The sequence below is a fragment of the Triticum urartu genome, chromosome 1A, assembly GCF_056163025.1.
Source record: "Triticum urartu cultivar PI428250 chromosome 1A, HENAU_Tu73, whole genome shotgun sequence".
NCBI classification, from domain to species: Eukaryota; Viridiplantae; Streptophyta; class Magnoliopsida; order Poales; family Poaceae; genus Triticum; species Triticum urartu.
Window position 1 is genome coordinate 549821454 of NC_141873.1, and position 23157 is coordinate 549844610.

General features: G+C 47.9%; 3 protein-coding genes, 1 long non-coding RNA gene and 1 pseudogene across 4 annotated transcripts; all 5 read right to left on the reverse strand.

The window, feature by feature from the left end:
- Positions 1 to 6752: 6752 nt before the first annotated feature.
- LOC125530434 (uncharacterized) lies at positions 6753 to 8920 on the reverse strand. The gene is made up of 6 exons (XM_087540820.1): positions 8694 to 8920; positions 8183 to 8294; positions 8021 to 8072; positions 7855 to 7903; positions 7119 to 7243; positions 6753 to 7039 (listed from the first exon to the last, which is right to left on the reverse strand). The coding sequence occupies exons 2-5, from the start codon at positions 8275 to 8277 to the stop codon at positions 7209 to 7211; spliced, it is 231 nt and encodes a 76-aa protein (XP_087396946.1). The 5' UTR covers positions 8278 to 8294; positions 8694 to 8920; the 3' UTR covers positions 6753 to 7039; positions 7119 to 7208.
- A 205-nt stretch (positions 8921 to 9125) lies between these two features.
- Positions 9126 to 9900, reverse strand: LOC125530435 (uncharacterized). The gene is made up of 4 exons (XR_007292925.2): positions 9811 to 9900; positions 9610 to 9717; positions 9294 to 9353; positions 9126 to 9212 (listed from the first exon to the last, which is right to left on the reverse strand). It is a non-coding gene; the product is annotated as an uncharacterized LOC125530435 (long non-coding RNA).
- Positions 9901 to 10195: 295 nt separating this feature from the next.
- On the reverse strand, positions 10196 to 11101 carry LOC147992565 (uncharacterized). The gene has a single exon (XM_087539067.1). It carries the CDS (start codon positions 11099 to 11101, stop codon positions 10196 to 10198), a length of 906 nt encoding a protein of 301 aa, XP_087395193.1.
- A 211-nt stretch (positions 11102 to 11312) lies between these two features.
- LOC125530436 (uncharacterized) lies at positions 11313 to 12814 on the reverse strand. Its single transcript, XM_087539068.1, has 2 exons — positions 12667 to 12814; positions 11313 to 12577 (listed from the first exon to the last, which is right to left on the reverse strand). Exons 1-2 carry the CDS (start codon positions 12812 to 12814, stop codon positions 11313 to 11315), a joined length of 1413 nt encoding a protein of 470 aa, XP_087395194.1.
- Positions 12815 to 16759: 3945 nt separating this feature from the next.
- Positions 16760 to 16898, reverse strand: LOC147992566 (small nucleolar RNA Z247; annotated as a pseudogene).
- Between the last annotated feature and the right edge of the window lie 6259 nt (positions 16899 to 23157).

Genomic DNA, 23157 nt, shown 5'->3' on the forward strand with positions numbered 1-23157 from the left:
GCTCTGAAAATTGAAAAAATTCATATGACTATAAATCATACTCTCTCTTAATAACATAACTTCAAAATGTGCTACTTCATACAATATTTATAAGTATATCAAATATTAATGCTAAATTAGTAAAGGTCAGTACTTAAACCAATAAATTGACCTCCTGTTCTACCGGAAAACACAATCTGTCTAGTATTTTTGGAAATGAAATCTTCAATTATAAGTTTATAACTCCGTAATTAATCTTCTCCCACACATCATTTTCACATGCCATTGTCACCAATCCATTGAGTATTTCTTGTAGGTGGTATGGTGGATATTGGTTTGAGGTTGTATGTCTTCCTGTGATTTGTGTACTTTTTCTTCCGTCTTAATGAAATGACGTGGAATTCTCTTAAGTCTTTGGTAAAAAGTAGAACTTGCCATGAGACGTCATAATTAGGAATATGACCACCTCCTCCTCCGGCGGACCCTAACCTGGAAGAGCTTGTGTTCCTATGTCATATGGAATAACCACGTAAAGAGTGGCGTAAAAAGTTGAAGTTATCAGTTCATTTTGAGGCGGCCCTCTCTGCTAGGATGCTTAATGTGGATAACCACGTAAGGCAAAGCAAAGTGGTACATTTTTTATGTTTTGATTTCTCTTAATGTCAATGCTCAAGTCGCGTGTGCATTATTTTCGTAGCAAGTTAAATTTGAGTGCTTTAGGAGTTATGTTGTTTCTCTAGTCATGTATCTCTAATTATGTTCCGACGCAATGCTAGCACAGTTTTTATCACAAAATTCATGGCTTTCCGCTGTAATTTGGTAGTAGCTAGTGCTGCAAAACAGCAAGTGCACATAAAGTTTATACTCTTTCCAGAAGAAGTCCATTTGTTGCTAGTATGGTGTCTCACCTTTTGGATACGTGAGACTCAATTAAACAACATATAAATAGTAGTCAAAAACACGCACGAGGAGAAGGAGAAGGTGGTTCATGACAACTTCTCCGCTATGCTGCAAAAGAAGCCTCAACCGCATAGCGACCTTAACTGGAACAACATAAACTTCAATCAGTGCGATCTGTCCAGCCTGGATAAACCGTTCAACGAGCATGAGGCCCTTGACGCCATAGGAGACATGCCCAAGGATAAAGCCCCGGGGCCGGATGGCTTTACGGGGGCCTTTTTCAAGGCTTCTTGGGAGGTCATTAAGGCGGACATCATGGCTGTGGTCAATAGTTTTGCCGACCTACGTTCTGAGCACTTCCAATAGGTGAATACGGCTAACGTAGTTCTCCTTCCCAAGAAAGATGGGGCGGAGAGCATCTCTGACTTCAGACCAATCAGCCTCATCCATGCGGTGGCTAAGATTGTGGCCAAGATGATGGCAACTCGGTTAGCACCATTCATGCACACTCTGATATCCCGTAGCCAGAGCGCCTTCATCAAGTCCAGAAGCATCCACGATAATTTTATGTACGTGTGCAACCTTTCTCGGCGGATGCACCGGTTAAAGAAGCCTACCCTCCTCTTCAAGCTAGACATAAAAAAGGCTTTTGATTCTGTCAGATGGGACTACTTGCTCAGCCTTCTCAGTCGGCGCGGTTTCCCGACACGGTTCAGAGATATGCTCACCGCCCTGCTGCGGTCGTCCTCATCCAGAGTCCTTCTCAATGGGATTCCGGGTGAGCCTATGTGGCACGGTGTGGGCCTCCGGCAGGGAGAGCCGCTATCCCCCCTTCTATTTGTCCTGGCCATTGACCCTATCCAGAGCATTCTCGACACCGCCACAAGACAGGGCAAGCTACACCGGATAGGGGGCAGGGCCACCTGCATGCACTCCTCGCTATATGCTGATGATGCCGCCATATTTGTGGCGCCTTTCAAGGAGGACATCCATCAATTAACCTCCATCCCGGCTGGGTTTGGCGAAGTCACCGATCTCACAACGAACCTCGAAAAGAGCTCGGTGGTTCCTATTAGTTGCAGCGGCATTGACCTGGATGCCGTTCTTGAGTGCTTTACGGCCAAGCGTGCTACTTTCCCAATGCGCTACCTCGGCCTCCCGCTGTCCGTTCACCGGCTCAGGAAAATTGAACTTCAACACTTGGTAGACAAAGCTGCAGGGAGCTTGGTTCCTTGGCAGGGCCGGTTCATCACGGCGGCTGGGCGAACCGAGTTGGTTAGATCGGTGACCACCTCCCAGGCCACTTTCCATGCCACAGAGATTAAACTTCCTGAGAGTACTCTGAGCAATCTCAATAAGCTCGAGAGGGCCTTCCTTTGGGCGGGAGCGGAGAAGGTCTCTGGCGGGCAATGCAAGGTCAACTGGAAGGCCGTGTGCAGACCAAAGAGCCTTGGCGGCTTGGGAGTCCTCAACCTTCACTTATATGCGAGAGCTTTGCGCCTGAGATGGCTATGGTACGAATGGAAGGAACCCGATAGACCATGGGCCGGCTTGGGAAACCCATGCGACTCCATGGACAGAGAGCTCTTCTATGCGGCGACTACTATCACCGTGGGGGATGGTCGGATGGCGCATTTCTGGCACTCACCGTGGCTGGAAGGAAAGAAACCCAAGGACATCGCCCCGCTCGTGTTCGCGAGCTCATCCAACAAGAATAAATCTGTAAAGGAGGCCATGCAGGATCAAAATTGGGTGCACTGGATTAAAATGGAGGATGGGCTTTCAGTTGACCATATTGCACAGTTCTGCACGCTTTGGGAGAAGCTCAGCCAAGTTGAACTTCGAGATGACCTGGCCGATGACATAAAGTGGAACCTCACGACCAATGGCACATATTCGTCCGCCTCGGCCTACAAGGTGCAATTCAAAGGGGCGGTGGCAACCAACATGAAGAAAGTGATATGGGGAAACTGGGCACCCCCCAAGTGCAAGTTTTTCGCGTGGCTCATCAACAAGAACAGGGTTTGGACGGCAGACCGGCTACAACGGCGAGGGTGGCCAAATTGCAATTTATGCCAACTATGCAAAAGGGAGCCGGAGACGGCGGCACACATTATGTTCCAGTGTAGGTTCTCCATGCGCATTTGGAATGCGGTGAGATGTTGGCTTGACACGCCGGAGCTCGACACCGCCGATTGGGTTGGAATCTCTTCGGTCCATGAGTGGTGGACTAGAACGATCCTTGGCCGCGGACACCGGAGGAAGACGATCTCTTCGCTTGTAATGCTAGTCTCTTGGGAGATTTGGAAAGAGAGAAACGCGAGGGTGTTCCAAAAGAAATCCTCAATGCCAACCACGGTGCTAGAGGGCATCAAGGTGGAGGCCAGGAATTAGGTTCTGGCCGGGGCTAAATACACTTGGGATCCTTGATGCCGTGAGAGTAGTCCGTTTTGTTTTCGCATTTGTTGAGGAGTAATGACCCTTATTGAGTCTTTGTTCTATACTCCTTTATTAATGAGATGAGGCAAAAGCTTTTGCCTTCGTTTCAAAAAAAAAAAAAATTAAAGATGCGTCTGCGTTAATAACATGACAGTAATTTTCTCTCGATATCTTGAGCTTACGGAGCTAGATGCAGACTACGCCTGGGACTGTGCTATGTTAAGTGATAAACTTTTATGATTTTCTATGCTTTGCATGAAGAAATTATAAAGGGAGTTGTTTCTAGGCCTGGGGCTATAGCCCTAGCTGCCCCAGGCCTGTCTCCGCCACTGAGCTTACGGGCCTCTGTCCAGTTGAGGTCTCGGCATGTTTCTTGTGGAGCTATGTTCAGTGTATGCTTGCGATTCAACAAGAACTAGCAAGAGATCCACTTAAAGGAAAGTCTGTTTTGCTTGCGGCCGGCCCACTTCCAAAGAAAAGTCAGGCTGGTCACTGACGACTTCGTCAGGTCTTATGACCCGACAAAGTCGTGAATCTTTTTTATTATTCTAAGAAAGAACATGACAGCATTTTTTTATTATTCTAAGAAGAATTACATAATGCAATTTGGTGACAAAACCGACGCAAGTAACAAAACCGAAATTGGCAGAGGTTTCTTTTGCTGCTCTATCTACAGATCGCTAGGAAGCACCCAGAATGCTCTATCTGATACCGCCGGAGCTTCATCAAGTTTCTGCAACTCTGTGCTTCCATCCTTCACGTCAAACACCTGCAATGTTTTCCGGTGACGGTCCGGGAAATAGACGCAGTCCTGTCGCAAACCACAGCTGCCGTCGCCGGAGAACGAGGCGCCAAATTCATAGATGGACAGGAGGAACGTGCAGCCGCCGAGGTCGTCCACTTCGCGCCATTGCCGCTTCGAGAAATCCATCCTGTGAACGGTGGCGCCATGGTACGGCTCCGAGGCATGGACGCCGAACAGGCGTATCATATAGAGCTGGTCACTAGATTCCACCAAGAAAACGCTCCCATGACACATACCAATGGTATCCTCGACGGCGATCGAGGTGAAGACCGGAGCAGAAAGGCCGCCGCAGAAGTCGATCACATCGAGGCTGGTCGACGTGCTGTTGAAGTAGAACTTTCCGCGGCACGCCGCGATCGGGCATATGACCACCTTCTCCTCCGGCGGATCCCAGTCCGGAAGAGCCATGGTTCCTATGTCGTACTCGTGTTTCCCCCACTGGCTATCCCCGACATGACAGAACCATATGAGGGGGGCGTCGGGCTGGGCCAGGAGCACGACGCAGCCGGGAGCGGTGGGCTTGTCGGACAGCAAGCAGTTGCACTCTATTAGCAGGTCGTCGTCGACGTCGAGTCCCAGGGGCGGGAGCTCAATCTTGAGGCGGCTCTGGGAGCTCCAGAGGAAAGTGGCCAGGGAGGTCCGAAAATATATAATAGAACACCTACACCCAGGCCCTTCCTATCTAGCCATCCATTCTGCGTTTCGCGATTCGTACAAACACATTTCTAGATTTATCCACGTATCCAGAGAGGAAATGATTTTTAAATCTAAAAAACAGTTTTTGTACAATTATTTTTGACCAAAAAATCTGAAAGATTTATCCTAGATTCTAGATAGAAAGCTTTGCCACGTTGCAAAGGTTTGAACTTCAAAACATATTTTATGCGAGAGAAACAAAAAAAGAAAATTATAGATAAAAAGTTAGTTATGTTGCACAGATCTTAAAGCAATATTGGACAGCTAGGATAGAAGGGTCCGGGTGCAGATGTTCTAAAAATCCACGTCCCAGGGAGGTCGGGTCCCGGGCCAACATGTAGCCACGGGCGGTCGGGCAGATGATCATGTTCTCCAGCGCACCGATGTTGCCGCCGGCGACCATGGGCTTCTTCTCCGACAAGCTGAAGAGTACCGTGGACCGATCATCCACGCTGTGGAAGGCGAGGCAGCGGCATCGGGCTCGTCGACATCGGCGCGATTCAAAGATGTATCGCCCTGCGTGAAGAAATCTTTGTGGCTTTAGCGGGTGTATATACAAGTCGTGGTCTCTATGGCGGAGAGAGAAGAGGCGGGGCACGAGTCATGATCCAGATCGAAGTAGGAATTCACGTTGGTCACGCCAATCCTCATAGCCTCCTATCCTAGTGTGATAATGTTCTTCAGGCGGTACACAACACAATGGACGGGTCAATTTGGGCCACGGGCCTAAGCAGGAGCAAGCACGCCGTCTACCAGAATAAACGGGCCAGTGATCGACTAGACTTTCCAGCTCTTTTTTTTTTGCTATTATTAGTAAATACAAAATGATTTACAAAATCAAATTTGCTAACAAAATTTCCAGAAAACCTTTTGAAAATAAATGAAATATTTCTCTTCATTTACAAAACAGTGAAACATGATTTTCAAGATAATTCACAGTTTTGTAAAATAAAATATACTTGTGTGTCAAATAAAATGCCCACACAGCTCTTAAAATTAATTTTAACACCCTTTTGAGAGGAAAAGGAGGCCGAAACTAATCTGGGTGGCCCAAGGTGAAGATAGGATGACGTGGGGCCAAAAGGCGAGGCACGCTCGAGATTTATGCCAGATTTAGGCAGAAAGTGGGACGACTTGTCGCTTTTTTTTCGTCTTCCAAATTTCTGGTTTTCGCCTCCATTCCTAGTATCAGGGGAGACTGGGGCCGGTTTTATTTGTTTCCGCCCCCACATTTAGGCTGGTTTTATCAGGTTCTTCCTTTTCCAGGCCGATTTGAGGCTCGTTCTCATCTCGTAGCTTTCCCGCGCTTGATTGTCTAATCTGTTTAGTGAATCACGTACAGGCCTAACGTTGGCTACTTCTGTGTATCTTCCTACCGCTTTACTTTTCTCCAATGCGAATGGAAGTACGTACTGGATGCACACGAATACACACAAACACACACGCACGCACTAGTATGATACACATGCAACACACGTCTTAATATAACACTAGATCGGAAACGCGCCTTGGCGCGAGGGTGCCGGTCATAACGATGTGTTCAACCAGGTAATGCTCAATTTAGTAGAAAGTCAGATTTAACGTACATATTCAAACAGGATATGACATAACAAACTAAAGGAAGAAGAAACATTCACGCATAATAGGAGCAAAACATCATCCAGTTCAACACCGTAATGAGAAATAAGGCAGCATTCCGTTTAGTGCATCGGTGAAACAACTATGTAACCACTTGACATTAAGTTTGGTAGGAAAAACGTGAACATGAGAGAGTATTTACGGTAACCACTTGACCACAAGGTTCTTGAGACCACACGGTTGCCTTCTCGATCAACTTCACAGGGCACATTATCCCTCAAAAAAAAAAACTTCACAGGGCACATTAACCTGATGCAGGCAATCTGTTAGATACATTTCATAGAACGATTTGTGTGTAGACATTGCACATGCGATTTTGTACCTTAGCCTTTCAAAGCTTATGGACGGTGAGCAATGGTTTCCCATTTTCAATTTTGAAGGCAAAGACACATATCTAATACTCTCTAGTCCCTGCCTCTTTGACAAAGTCTGACCAATTGTTGTTATCGTTTGTCTCTTGTCCGTACCCATCATCATCCAGACCTGTCTCATAACATCTCCGGTGCCGAGACTAACCATCACGTCCTCGACCGGTCATTGAGATGGTGCTTTAGATGCATTTTTTGTGAAGCGACAGAAGTACTGCGAAAAGAAACATGATCGGTCACAGCTAGGTACTACAATACTCTACTTTAAGTAGTAGGGTATTTAAGGTCCATACCATCCTCAGTCCAAGAGTGACAAAGGTCTTGTTCATCTTGCAAACATAATATTTGATGACAGGGACAGTTGAACCAATGTAAAGCTCAAGTCATTTGATCTCGCACAGGGAATTGTCTAATTCACCTGCATAGACACATTCCTGTTAGACTACTGTAATAAGTATCCTTTGTTGAAGAAGTATACTACGTTGGATAAGCATGTAGGAGTAGTTTGCATCACAATAACCTTTTGGTAAAATCGTTGTAAATGCAGCAAAAAGAAAAATCATAGTAAATGTGGACCAAGAGGTGGCAAATAATTATAAATTATACAGGTACAAAAATTGTAAGTTAAATGATGCAGCTTGTGGTAGGACCTTTGACCTAGCATGTTGGGAAATATGCCAGTGAAATATGCAGCATAGCTTTAATGTGAAGCAGCTATTTGAATGAACCCAAGTAAAATATTCCATGTCATTCTTTACGGAATTTAGATGAAAATAGCGTATCAGCAAGCATGTGCTCCTAAAAAGAAGCCATGTCTAGCGGCTCCTAAAAATATTCCATAGACATAAAAAAAATTGTACAGGAGGGGCGATTTATGCACACTGCAAAGAAAATTTTGCATAACAATTTGACCTTGCAAATACTTGCAATTAGACCTTCTAATAAATAAAGTATGCAACGAATAGGAATAAAAAGGGATATCAAAAACATGCATCCAGAATAAAAAGAGAAGATAACCAATAGCACAACCTGTACTTTGGATGTATCCTCGGATGGTAAAACTGTTCCCAATACAGTGCTGAAAAATGGAAAGGATGGTCTTATTAGCTGACAGGAACACAAACCAGAATTTAGTAAACCAACATTACATTACTTGATCCCAAGAACACATAGGAAGTAAGTTGTTTGGAGGTACCAATTGGATGAGTTCATCGTCATTGATAGAGCGGTTCACCTTCTCATAAAGCCTGAACAATGCTTCCATCTCATTCCTTGAGACTTGATTTAATTTCAGAAAAAGAAACCTGAATCAAACAACCCAAACAATGGTAAGAATAAACTGGGAGGAGGAGCTCACATGAAGAGGTGCAAGCTGAGAGAGGATATCCAAGCTGATGGGAGGCGCAGGCCTTCGGTTACCTTCACAGGAGCAGGGTAGCAGACTCGTGTCATCAGTGGCCGATCTCAACCTGGACAAATTATCAACCACCCACCATTTAAGATTCAACCTCGTGCCAAAAAATGCTTGGATAATAGTCTGGCGGTCAGGAAATCTTAAACGGAAATTGCTTTGATATTAGTCCAACTACAAGGGTGGCAAAATACATTTGGTTTAATCAAAGTCTTTCTAATATAAAACATGTTCACTTCAATTATTTTGGGAGCTCCATCTAGCTATAGGAAAAGTTGCAAGAACCTTATGGCAAACAGTACATGCATCTCATGATCACTCATCAGAGTGAACAGTTTAATGGCACTTATAATCCCCATGACTCATAATATCAGAAGATAACCGATAAAAAATGAGATGTAAGAATGGCATCATTATGAATCCAATTTTAGATGAGAAACAATGAAAAAGAACTCACAGGAAAATATTTCTGATAAGTAATAAGGAGCATGTACATTTGCCTTTTGCCTCAGTGTCTCTCCCTATCCTGAAAGAACTCTCAAGATCTGCTACACACTGATAAACCCATGTTTAATCACGTAAGGTATAGAAACATAAACAGATGGATATTGGACTTATTCAGCATGCCGACCAAACCTTAATAAACACTACATTAACACATGTCATGTTGTAGCAGAGGCATTATAGCAGACACGCAAGCACGACACCAACTGCGACTAATGCATCATTTAAACAGTAACCTGTCGGACCACCACAACAGGAGAGAAGATCAGAAACTACATGAATCCATGGTCGACAATAACACTGCTCCTCCACTTCAGTGTGCTCCAACCACTGGCCACACACACTGCTGACCAAACCCCGCAACCTGGTCAATCTGGCGGGATTGGCCATGCCCAAGGAGGTCGTGGACGCTGCAATTAGCTCTGCTCTGACGCCCCACCTTCTCCAACTCCACCCTCATAAGAATTGAATGCTAGAAGAAATCAGTCAGTTCAAACTTGAGTCCCTCCAAAAATGGTTGGATGCTAGAAGATACAGTTATAGGATATCAGACCTTGAAAGGCATGCCAACCACAAGCTTCACAGTAAGAGACCTATAAAGGAGCCCAGGAGCCTGGCAAATAAAAGAGGCTTTCATCATTATAGAACACATTGAACAAGACATGAAAGCTACACATCTTTGTTGTAGTTATTTTATCAAACCAAGTAAAAAAGTAGCATTCTCTTGCTAAATGCATGAAAACTAAGAGGCTGCTGAAAGTCATCTATGTTTAGATTAGAGAATAGCTGCATTGAGATATCTTTTGGTGGGTCAAAGAAGAAAATATCAATACAAGCCACAAAAAAGGGTATTAGCACGTGCTTCTCACCAATATCAGCATAGATGTGGTTGCTCATGCCAAGAAACAACATGGATGTGGTTGCCTCAATTGAACTTAGGCACAAGCTTCTCACCAATCTCAGAATAGATGTTTGCCCTGCCAAGAAACAACAAACATCAATTACCAAGTAGAAAAGGCAGGAGAAAGTTACAAACAACATAGGGCGCGGGGTCTAGAGAAGCCATGTACCTACACATCCAAAAGGACCATGTCAGTGTCTTTGATAGGACTGTTATCAGTGGATCCACAATGCTGCCACAAACGCGAAACATACACATGGATGGTCAGGTTCTTGTTCCCCACAATAAGAGCCTGCAGATCAGTCATCGCCATCTACAACAAAAGTATCAGCACCAAAACACAACACCACCGTTAAACTCAGTAAATCTCTATGACATAAAGCAAACCACAGAATAAAGCCAATCCCAGTACAGGAGAACATTCAAAATATCACCCCATCGCATGGGACGACATATTTATTCAGCCAACACTATATGTCGCCACCCAAAATATCATCCAACTCACAGAAGCATGCCAAAACCCACCAAAATGAAGACTACCATCATACACAAACCTAAGTCATCCCGGCGGCCCGGAAGACCTCAGGGAAAACAATGTTCTTGGTCTCAGAGCCGCATTTGCCATCAGCATCTAATATAAGGATTTTCAGAGAAGCCTTCGATGTAACATGAGACACTGCCACATACAGCTGCCCGTGCGTAAAAACCAGACCCTTAAGATATATACCAACAGCAGACAGGGTCTGTCCCTGGCTCTTATTAATTGTCATGGCATAGCACACACGAACAGGAAACTGGCGACGTCTAAGCACAAAAGGTGCATTTCCCTTCTTTGCCAATAATTCAATCCTGGGAATATAAACAATATCACCCACATGTGAGCCAGTCATAATGACAGCTTCGATCAGCCGATCACCTAATTCTTTTACAATTAGTCGTGTACCGTTACACAAACCATTTGTCTGGCTCAGGTTTCTAAGAAGCATAATCGGAACACCAACCTTAAGAGTCAGCCTATGATTTGGGAAATTTATAATTTTAGTTGCGTTCAGGTACTCGACTGGATAGTAAACATCTTTGTCCCTAACAGAATCAGAAGAATCGTCAATAGAATCAGCACTCAAATAGTCTCTGCTATCAGTAGGAACCAATGCAAGAATATGATCATTAATATCCTCAGCATGGTCGTTGGTAGGGGCTAAAATGGCTCTCTCTTGCAAGTAACCAGAGTTCAGGTAGTTATGCAAAAAATCACCATAGACAGAAGAAACAATAATAGCAACTAGATCACCAGACGTACAAACCAAGAGGTCGTCCGGGATCTGTATCCAAGAAGCCTCGATCTCATCGCCTCGCCTTGTGACAGGCAACTTCCCTTTCCCAAGATCTAGCACCCATCTGCTAAACAAGGCAACATCCTTCTGTGCATGGGTATCCGTACCATGCACACCCAAGCGCATGTTAATAGAAAGCGACAATTTTTGAACAGAATGCCACAACGGAGAATTCGTGATTGCCGCATCAATGATATGAGGCCTAGTACCTCCCTCAACGACCGGTAAGATTTGTCTAAGGTCACCACCCAAGACCATCACTACTCCACCGAACGGAATATTCGCAAGATCTGGATTAGCCACAGAGAGGACATCACGCAAAGTTCTATCTACAGCCTCAAAGCATCACCATCAACGATCTTATGGAAGGTACAATGGTCCTCTTCCCAAGAGCATCACCATCAACACACCCATCACCTACTGCATCAGTAATACCCTGCATGTGCTCTGATCTAAGCATGTCCTGATTTCTTATGATATACCACAATCTACTTTCATCGATGCACGTGCGTGCATCAACAACCGACTGAGAAGAGAGGAGACCATAACATATATATGGATTGGGCTGATCACCCTTGTAATGGCACATAAAACGATAGTAATCCTGCATGGTCACCCTATTTCGACTATTTGTGGAAGCATCACCACCCCCAGAAGGGTATGAAGAGGACACCTCAAAGGCCGGACTTCCAGGTGCAGGATTAGGATCTATAGGTCCATCGTCATCATCTTCTTCAGGAACAATCAAGTGAGGAACATCCACCTGGAACCCTCTCTCTCCATAAGGGAAAAGCAACGGGTATTGCAGAGGCATGAATGCAGTGTTTAGAGAAGATATCTGCTGCAAACCGTCGGAACGACTGCAAAGAACAATATCACGAGAAGATGCCTCTAACGTGAAGCCGCCACCGACAAGTAAAGCAGCAAGCCCAATGGTTGTAGGCAAACTAAATTGTGGACTATCGCCCTCAGAAGGTCCAATAATACGAATCGAGATATCCTCGATGGGTTCATCACCACGATCCTCTATCATCTTACTCGCCTCCCGAAAGGTTTGTACCAATGGGTTAAACTCATTAAGCATGTCTATAAGACCAACCACAATACTCTCATCCACACCCCCAGTAGGCTTATCATCTGGATTTAAGGCATTGATCCTATGTCTAATCTCATTAGATGGGTCATGTATATACAACTCAGCAAACTTAGGGGTATCATCACCGCTAGGCACCAACGAACCAATACGATGAGACACTTGACCACTGATCTTAAAAATCTTAGGTCCACGGCTGCTACCAAACGAGCGTTCAATAGTAGCACCCATCAAAGTGAAAGCGAACATACAGTTGTACTCACGTATAGTCCGGATGAATTTTTTAGCACGAGAAGTACCATCGAATCGAAGAAGCTCCCGAAGATAGGCCGGGGGATCCTTAAAGGGAGGAATATATACCTTAGCGCCTTTACAACAGTGATTATAAACCATCTTACGTTGTGTCCAGGATGATCTGGACTTTGAACACTCAGCAAACCAAAAGGAGGCACCACAGTATTGGCACAAGAAATCTGGAGGGCCATAGTACGACCTATCTGCATAGCAAGCTAACGGCAAAATTATCAGCCACAAACCAAGGGTAAAAGGAAGAGAATAATCACATAACCAAAACAACAGAGGTCTTGTTAATAAGTACCTTTAAGGGACTCGGCAAACTTGACCGAGAAACCTTGCCAATCCTTCGGCACAGGCCCTTGGACAACAATCTCTGACAAGGCATGTAAAACCAAATTAGAGAACATACGGCAAGCAGCAACAACTAACAACAAACCAAGAAATCTCATGCACCTTCACATCCAAGAACATAAGGGACTCGGCAAACTTGACCGAGAAACACGTTCTCTTACAAAATGGAAATCTATCTCAATGTGTTTTGTCCTTGCATGAAAGACCGGATTAGCAGACAAATAGGTGGCACCAATATTGTCACACCATAAACAAGGAGCCTGAATGTGTTTTATACCAAGTTCTCTTAACATGGACTGAACCCAAATGATCTCTGCTGTGGCATTTGCCAGTGCCTTATATTCAGCCTCTGTACTCGACCTTGATACAGTTGCCTGTTTCCTTGCACACCATGATATAAGGTTGGGTCCAAAAAATACTGCAAACCCACCAGTAGAGCGTCTGTCATCTAGACAGCCTGCCCAGTCTGAGTCAGAAAAAGCACTGACAAGTGTAGATGAGGACTTACTGAATGTGAGACCAAGATTCATAGTGTGCTTTACATATCTCACAATACGCTTTGCAGCAGTCCAATGAACTGTGGTAGGTGCATGAAGAAACTGGCATACTTTGTTAACAGCAAAGGAAATGTCAGGTCTTGTCAGAGTAAGATATTGAAGTGCTCCTACTAAACTTCTGTACCTGGTACTGTCCTCTTGATTCAAAGGATCTCCTTCTGTAAGAGACAATTTTTCTGTGCTAAACAAGGGAGTTGGAACAGGCTTACACCCTTGCAAACCAACCCTTCTTACCAAATCATTGGCATATTTTTCTTGGGAGAGATGAAGACCATCCTCAAGTTTTCTTACTTCAATTCCTAGGAAGAAGTGCAAGTCACCCAAATCCTTGAGAGCAAACTCAGCACTCAGATCCTTCAACAATCCTGTCACTGCCTCATCAGATGAACTAGTGACAATAATATCATCAACATAGATAAGCACAAATATAGATGTATTTGCCTTTCTATAAATAAATAGTGAGGTATCTGATTTTGATGGAACAAATCCAAGTGCTTGTAACTTTTGACTGAGACGTGAATACCATGCTCGGGGTGCCTGCTTCAGTCCATAAAGAGCTTTATCAAGTTTACAAACATGAAAGGGTGAGTTTTTATCGACGAACCCGGGAGGTTGTTTCATGTATACTTCCTCTTCCAGAACACCATGAAGGAACGCGTTCTGTACATCTAGCTGTGCGAGACTCCAGCCCCTGAAAACAGCAATAGATAGCACAAGACGAATAGTAGCAGCCTTGACAACAGGGCTAAAGGTATCTTCATAGTCGATGCCATATCGCTGTTTGTAACCCTTAGCCACAGGTCTGGCTTTATACCAATCAATGGTTCCATCAGACTTCCTTTTAATTCTGTAGACCCACTTGCAGTCAATTAAATTTTTACCTCGTGGCGGGGGAACCAAATGCCACATTTTGTTCCTCTGAAGCGCCACATGTTCTTCTTCCATAGCTTTCCTCCACCGTGCATCTCCTAGGGCCTCATCCAGGGTGCGTGGTTCACCTGTGTAGCATGCAAGACCAAACTTGGTTTTATAATTTATAGGTTGAAGCACTCCCTTTTGTAGACGCGTGCGTGGAAGGCGTGGAGAAGAAATGGGCACAGAAGATCTAGGCGAATCTGCATCAACCGATCCCGAGGCGGATTCTTCTGGTGTTGCAGCCGCATCGGTTCCGGTGGGATTTTCTGCGGCTGCTGTAGACGATGGAGCGGGCGCTGGAGGCACAGAAGATCCCGCACCAGCTCCTGTGGCTGCGACAGAATCAGCCTTGGATCGCGCGCCTGGGCCCCTGGCCGAATCAGCGCCGAGTCACGTGCTGATTTGCTGGCGGCGAGCGTAACAGCGAGGCCCGCTCGCGGGCCAGCGGCCCCCGGCCTGCCACGTGGGGGAGCCAGGTTGGCGCGGGCCTGGCGGAGCGTCTGGGCCGGTCGGTGGCGACCACATGGCGGCTGCGGAGTCGTCGCTGCGGCCCCTGGTAGGTGCGCGTGCGGGCGACGCGTTTCCTGGGTTGCCGCCGTCCTGCTGCCGCACGGATCCCGGGGTGGATCCGCTGCCAAACTGCTATTGCGCCGATCCCGAGGAGGATATGTCCTCCAGGGTTTGACACATAAAATGTCGTCTGTTTGGATTGATTTCTGCATCATTTTCGACGATTTCTTCACTGTTTTCTTCGTCTGCTGCTGTATCTGCATCATCATAGGACTCATGCACAGGGTTATGAGGATTAGTCAACGTATGATCATCACAATTATTCCCCCCCATGATCAATACCGGAGAGATGTGATGGAAGAAGGGGAATTTCTTTCCTAAGGAGTGCACCGGCATTGGGATGAAGATCAGCAAAAGGAAATTTGGTTTCATCAAACACGACATCGCGTGAGATGTAGACACGTCCGGTGGAGACATCGAGGCACTTGACTCCTTTGTGTTGTGCACTGTATCCGATGAAAACACATTGTTTAGATCGATACATGAGGTTGCGATTGTTGTATGGTCTAAGATTAGGCCAACAAGCGCAGCCAAACACGCGAAGAGAATTGTAGTCTGGCTTGACATGGAGGAGTCTTTCAGTGGGGGTGTCATTATTAATGACACGACAAGGCAACATGTTTATGAGGTGAACTGCCGTAAGGAACGCTTCATCCCAAAACGTAAGCGGCATGGATGCTCTTGCTAAAAGAGCGAGGCCAACTTCTACGATGTGCCTGTGTTTGCGTTCGGCTGACCCATTCTGTTGATGGGCATGTGGACACGACACATGATGAGATATGCCAAGGTTTTGGAAAAATGAGTTTAGCTTCTCATATTCGCCTCCCCAATCAGATTGGAGGGCGATGATTTTGGTGTCAAATTTTCGTTCAACGAGAGCTTGGAAGTTAAGAAAAACTTGAAACACGTCGGATATTTTCTTGAGAAGATAGATCCAAGAGAATTTGCTAAAATCATCGATGAAACTCACATAATATGTATGTCTACCAACAGAAGTAGGGGCAGGTCCCCAAACATCAGAAAAAATGAGTTGTAGTGGTTTGGTAGAAATACTAGTAGAAATTGGATACGGTAACTGATGACTTTTAGCTTTCTGACATGAATCACAAATTGTTTCGACATCACACTCTCCAACATATGAGAGTTTATTCTTCCTAAGCAAACGTTCAACTAAAGGAAAAGCTGCATGCCCTAATCGATCGTGCCACCGTGTTGAAGATAGCTTGGTGGCACTAAAAACTTGTTTATTGGATCTTCTAATCTCCGGAATCAAAGGGTAGAGCCCACGAACGCATCGACCTCGATAGAGCACTTTGTTCGTTGCCTGATCCTTGATCAAAAAATAAAAGGGGTGAAACTCAAGGAAGACATGATTATCGATAGCAATACGATGAACGGAGAGAAGATTTTTGTTAGCACTAGGGACATGCAAAATTTTCCGAAGGTGAATTTTCCTATGAGGGGTATTAATGATTGTGTGACCAACGTGACGAATCTTCATACCTTCTCCACTGGCAGTGTGGATGTGGTCCTTGCCGCGGTACTTCTCACGCATGGTCACCTTCTCGAGTTCATCGGTGATATGGTTGGTTGCGCCGCTATCCACATACCAGTTTGTGTCCACTCCATATGAGCCATCAGCAGCCCCGGCCACCTTCTCATCTGAGGATGAGTCACCGTCATCATCATACCTGTACCAGCAGTCTTTCGCTGTGTGGCCAGGTTTACCACAGATCTGGCAACGTGTGGCGTCGGGACACTTGTTGGAGGAGTTACGGCGGCCGCCCCTGTTGTTGGTGTAGGAGGGCCGGCCACCATTGCCGCGAGAGTCGCCGCGGTCGCCGCGATCACCGCGGTTGCCACGGGTGTTGTTGTTGTTCCCCTTGCCGCGGGTTGGCCCGCGGTAGCGTGAGCCGCCACCTCGGCCGCGCATGGCGGCGTTGGCGGAGGACTTGAAGCCGCCACCACCTGAGTTTGTGCCCTGGAACAACGCCACCCTTTGATCGAAGTTGCTCATCTGAGCATACAGTTCATCAAGGGTGACGGGCTGAGTGCGGGCGTCGAGGGCGGAGACGAGGGGTTGATACTCCATGTCGAGGCCGGCCGTGATGTAGGAGATGAGCTCGTCGTCGTCGAGCGGTTTGCCTGCAGCAGCAAGCTCATCGGCAAGGGAGCGCATGTGCGCGAAGAAGGCCGCTACCGACTGGTTTCCCTTTTGTGCGTTCGCAAGTGCGATGCAGATGTTGTTGATGCGGGACAGCGACTGAGACGAAAACATGTTCGCCAGCACTGTCCAGAGCTCGTGTGCATGGCAGATCGAGGTCACCTGCATGAGTACCTCCTTGGAAAGATTGTTCAGAAGATAACCAAGTACCTGCTGATCTTCCCGGAACCAGATCGGATGAAGGGGGTTTGGTGTGGTCATCTCCTTCCCGTCCTTGTCCTTGGTGACGACGGTCTTGGCTGGTTCCGGCGTGGTGCCGTCAACATAGCCATAGACGCCCGCGCCTCTGAGCTACAGAGTGATTTGTGTGCGCCAGAGGATGAAGTTTGTGCGGGTGAGTTTCTCGGTAATTTAGCCGGTGAGCGTGGAGTTGGATGAGCTGGAGGATGCCATGGCGGAAGCTGGTGCGATGGAGGGCTAGGGCTAGATGAATGGAAGAGTTAGGCTCTGATTACCATGTGAGAAAGGCTGGGAACGTCGTGCCTTTGCCAGGGCCGACGGCTTCGTATTTATATGCAGGGTCGCGACCTCCCTGATAGCGTACAAGTTGTTGGGATTACAAACTTGGAGAACAAGAGATAGACTAAGAGATAGATATCTAGTTTAACAGGAAAATAAACCATAATAGATTCCTAGTCTATCCTACGCTAGGAGCTTCGGTTGTTAATCCCTTGGCGCATACGATGAGGGCTGTCACGTTGTCTAACATGCATATACAAATGTTTTTTATCACTTCTGCTTCGATACACCCTCCCTAAATATATCAATGGCTGAGATTACTCCATACCCAAGATGGTCTTTTCTAGAAGTACGTCACGGCGTGCGTATGGCCTATATGACACGCGACTGGGCCGGCCCACCGGGCGTGAGGCCTATTTCAAAGTGCGACGTAAAAATCCTACACTGTCCCTGGTGATAATAGAAGGCACGAGATGTATAAGAACACATGGATACACGTCTACCCGATCAAGTCTCACGGTCTTTCGCTATTGCGCATCGTGCCAAAGCCTTTCACGCACACACAAACACACTGGACGGCCGGCGGGCACAACAATGATCAAATGGCTATCTATCTAACACCAAACTAAGCATATTTGCAATGCTCCTTGCGTCCACACGCTAGGTACCTGCTCGAGTCTTTTGCTTAATATGCATCGTGTCAAAGAATACACACACACAAGTTTAATTCTCAACATAAACGCACCTACACTATTGGATATCTATCCCAACTAAGCATGTTTGCGTAATTGCGTTGCCCCTTGCGTTACTCAACTGTGTGTGCAGTCACACATGAACATTCTTCAATTTTCGAACAAATTTTGAGAAGGAACATTTTTTGAAAATATGAATAAACTTTGAAAAATGGGAACAATTTTTGAAATTCATGTAGAAATTCTCTTCAAATTCGTCAAGTTTTTTTTGAATTCACATATGTCATTTTTTTCAGAAGATGTGAACTTTTTTTCAAATTCGTGAAGCGAGGCTCTTTTTTTATAACACTATAACTTGAGTAACTCGCCGTCAGAAGCACCAAGAACATGCCATATGCCCTCATGTTAATCATGCTAGCTCTTGAAAACAGAAATACAAGAAAGCACAGTCCATTATATCATTGAGTTAGCATGCTGCAACATCATTCAATACCAGAAATCTGACATGTTTTGTTGCATTTGCATAGCAAGAGGACACTGAAACATGAAACTATAAGGAAAACATATATACACTTGCAAACTGTTGCCGTGCATCCCATTTGACAAAGCTCGTTTGGGCAGAACAACCACTTAGTTTGCCAAAACTAGACCCACATCAACACAGATCTACAACTACTTCAAATTAATCTACAGATCATAGAAAATAAGAAGCAAAGATGTTCAATACTCTGAAGCAACAATTTTTTTATCCTCTATTTCTTGTGTGAGTAGTCAACCTAACTTGTAATATATATAAGGTCAACTGCAAGCTACTTAGAGCTAAACATGTTACCGAGAGACACTTGTAGCTACATGCTCATTATGTTTGATGTTTCTGCAGGCCCTATCTGACCCAAGTTAACATTGGTAACCCACCAAAAGCATTTAGAGTACTTATTGATACCGGCAGTGATCCGGCATGGGTGAATTGTCAAGCTGGACCGAGTGTGAGTCATCAGCCCCAACAAAACTATGTTTATTCCCATGTACTTTTTCAAACATAAAAAAGGCCATCGTTCTATTTGTTTTTGTATATACACTAGGGGGCATATGCCCCCCACCCTGCCTATGTGCAAGGTGTGGGAGAAAAGGAGCATGGATCAATCACTTCATCCCCTTTCAACCCGGCCGGGCGGTCTCTCTCTCTCTCTCTGAAAAAATGAAGTCTTTTTCTCAGAGATCCATTTAGATACGAGACTTAAGGTGATAAGTATATATCGGTCGTTGCTCATTTGGGTTTCATTCAACCATTTCAAGATAATGTCATGAAAATACGGTTATAAAGACCATTATACCAATGTTTATGTGAAGTCCAGCCACCGAGTTATCTTGTCCACCTTATTGCTATGATCTTCGGTCCTCTTGTTTTTACCCGCATAAAAATTCATTAGTGGCCTAAGCGGCGGGCTTTGATCTGGCCTTATCTAAGTCAGCGAGTCTAAGCGTCAACTATTGTGAAATATGGAATACACCATGATCAACATAGTGTGGAAATTGTATGATCTCAAGAATATTTGTGTTACTGTTATATTGATCTGACCCTCCTGCGGATATATATAGACTACATGAGGAGTAGAGGCTTGGAGTACAAGACAAGTTACACATGGTTTAAACATATTCTATCTCTACCTCCCTATCTCTAACTTAAACTCAATTATACTTCTAACATTTCTCCTTGGTCATAAAAGGAGTGAAGCGGACGATTGCGACTGAATTTAAAGTCTTGTGCTTTCGTTGTTTTCTCCGCTTCGCCGTCATCACTGCATTTTTGATTGTGACTATATATATGTTTAAAGAATATTTGCACATACAGGATGGCTCCAGGACTTGCATGTAAGTACATACCGTGCGCATGGCCCGTGCTTGCTCGTTAGTATAGATCGATCTGCTGCATGAAGACCCGGTTGCTTGGAGTAGAGGCGTGCGCTAGAAAGCTGCGGCCGCGCGGTGCATCCATTTGCCGCGCGTTGCGGCCGTTTTAAAGTGTGGCACACCTGACTTTCCCGCGCGTTCGTGAGGGGTGCCGGGCGGTGCAGCCATTTGCCGCGCGTTGCCAACTTGCATCTCGGCTAAGTAGCTGCCGTTTGCCGCGCGTTGAGTCCGCCGTAGGCGGGTAGACGGAGATACGAGTTGATGTCGGCCGTCGGGAGATCCGTGTACGTACGCCCTCTAGCTAGTGATCGGGACGTGTTGTGTGATCGGCTCCCCTACAGGCCAGGACCCCGTGGATGCATCGGTCTTCGAGATCTGGATGCAGAATCGCTCGTGGCTGCCGTTTGTTGCCGGATGGATGCTACAGGCGCGTGGCCACGGAGCTGGAGACGCGCCGGAGTTGCTGGTGTGTCGCGCGGCCGCCGGGGACGTCGTCGTTCCACGAGTGTGCGCCAACTTGGTGTAGATGCAGATTATGGAAATCCCGGTCGCTTGGAAGAGATGGTGTGTGCTGGTGGAGTTTCGATCTTGAAGCCGGCCGCATGCAGCGGCGCATGGTCGAAGCCCACCGTGACACCGTGATCGTCGCTGAATGGAAGCAACTCGTCCGTGCGCGGCTTGGGGTCGAGGCCGTGCCGCCCGAAGAGCACGTGGGGTTTTGCTGCCGTCGAAGGAGTTGCTCGGTGAAGAGATGCATGTCGACGTCGGAGTCCTGTTGCACGTGATATCGACGTAGTTCAATCGTGCTCGCTGGACCGGTCGCTGCGTGTTCACAACGCACAGCGGTGTGTCGCCCATCGCGGGCGATTGGCGGCGCTCAGCTGCTCGTCAGGTGTGACTAGGTCTCAGTTATTGAGCTTTAAGAGCATCTTCAGCCGCGTCCCCCAACAGATCCTCCTCAGACGTTTTTGCCGCGTCGGCGCCGAAAAATGGCCCAGTCGTCTCCCAGAAGCCCATTTTTCATCGGCTCGGGGCGAAACTGATGCCGACGGACCCAGACAGAACCCGGCGCTTTCGGGGGCGTCTGGGGCACTGGCACAAGCGAAAAGGGTGCGTGGGTCTGCCCTGTCGGCGAGTCCAGCGCCTATTCCCGCCGTTTCTTCTCGCTTTTCCCCCACTTTCCTTCCATTTTCTCCTTTCCTCCCGCCAATCTCCCTCCCGCCCACCTCCCAGCCGGCCGCCATGCCACCGAAGAAGTACGCCGTCCCCCGCGCGGGGCAACCGTGACCTCCTCCGTCGCCCAGCCGAAACAGAGGAAGCCGAGGGCGCCGCCGTCCAAGCCACCGGGCATGCCAAACGCCGAGTAGAGGGCGGAAGTTCAGCGACGGGAGGCTGTAACCGCCGACCGACGAAACAGGGCCATCGCCAAGAAGGCCCGTGACAACGCGGCACACGCGGTTGCGACTGCCGCTTCGGCGACCAAGCTGAGGCCGAGGCGGCTCGCGCGGGATGATGAATCCACCCGGCAGCCACGCCCAGTATGCTCCCTGAGGCCAGCAAAGCGTCGGCTCTCCGTCGCCGCAGCCATGGGGATTGCCCTCGCAGAGCTACGCCGACGGGGACGCGCACGGTGGGTTCAACCCAAACATCACCTTCCCCATGGACACCCGGCCCAGCGCACGCCCTCGCCCGCCTTCGCCGGCATGCAGTACCCTCCATACAACTACTCGCCTCCCGCCTACGTGTCCTCCCCGACGCCCCATCTCCGCAGCTGCGCGCTGCCCTTCTCGCACCTCGGTGACACCGACAAGACCGAGGGAGACATGGACGACGTCATCGCCGTAGGTTCGGCCGTGGCCGCCGCGTCTCCTGGGTTCGACACCCCGGACGAGACGGTGGATCTCAGCGGCGGCATGGACGGCGAGCTCGTCTACGTCTACGGCGAGGAGGAGTAGGATGAGCAGGAGCAGGAGGAGGAGGACCACGAGGAAGAGGAGGAGGAGTAGGAGGAGCCGGCGACTGTTCCGGCGAAGAGGCGCAAGAAGAAGAAGCGGGCGGCCAGGTCAGGCGAGCCACGCATCAATTGGGCGTCTAAGGAGGAGGAGTGCCTCGCCGAAGCTTGGAAAGTCGTCTGCCTCGACCCGACCACCGGCACGAACCAGAGCATTGAGACGTAGTGGGAGCGCATCAAGGCCGAGTTCGACGAGCGCAAGCTCGTCGATCCCTATTTCAAAGGCGTCTACATGCAGTGCGGCTCAAAGGCGATGGCGAACCATTGGGGGCGTATCCAGGGGCGTGCAACAAATGGCATGGGGTCGTCGAGGAGGTCGCGGCTCGCCCGTATAGAGCGGCGCCAGCGTTGAGGATCAGGTATGCCACGCTGGTCTCCCGCCTCTCTTCGCCGTGTACGCCCGCTAACTGTTTGTTTCTCCGCGCAGTTGCTGCGCATGTTCGCCCTGTACCGGCAGAGCAACAGCGACGCCCAATTCAAGTACCTCCATGTTTACAAGCGCATTGACAAGTGCGAGAAGTGGGCGGAAGTCCGGCGCACCCTCGACAAGGCCAAGGAGACCTACAAGCCGGATGCGCCGACTCCTGGCGCATCGGAAGGGCGGTCGGACGGCAACAAATGTGCCAAGAAGGGGAAACACGCCGACGCGGCCACCACTCGAGTGCAGGGGTCTATCGAGCACTGCCTCGCCGACGCGCAGGCCCGGGCCGTCCTTCGTGGAGAGAAGTCCGAGGCGCGGTGGTCGGCGTTGATGTCGAGCAGCGCCGTCAAGCTCGACCTACTCCGGACCAACGTCGCCGCGAAGAAGAGAAACACCGACCTGGCTTTCCTGCTGGGCGGGGCGGACATGCTCCAGAGCACCGACGAGGCGGTCAAGGCGTGGTACTTGGTGGAGCGCGGCCTCATCCTGAACCAGCTTCCCTCGACGACGCCTCCGACGCCAACGCCCACGCCGCCGCCGCCGCCAAGCCCACGTGATGACGCCTCCACGACGCCCAGCAGCATCGAAGCCGTGACGACACTGCCCAGCGCAGAAGCAGCTCCGACAATGCCAAGCCCGCGCACGCCGACTCCGCCGACGCCTGGGGCCGACCCCGCCGAG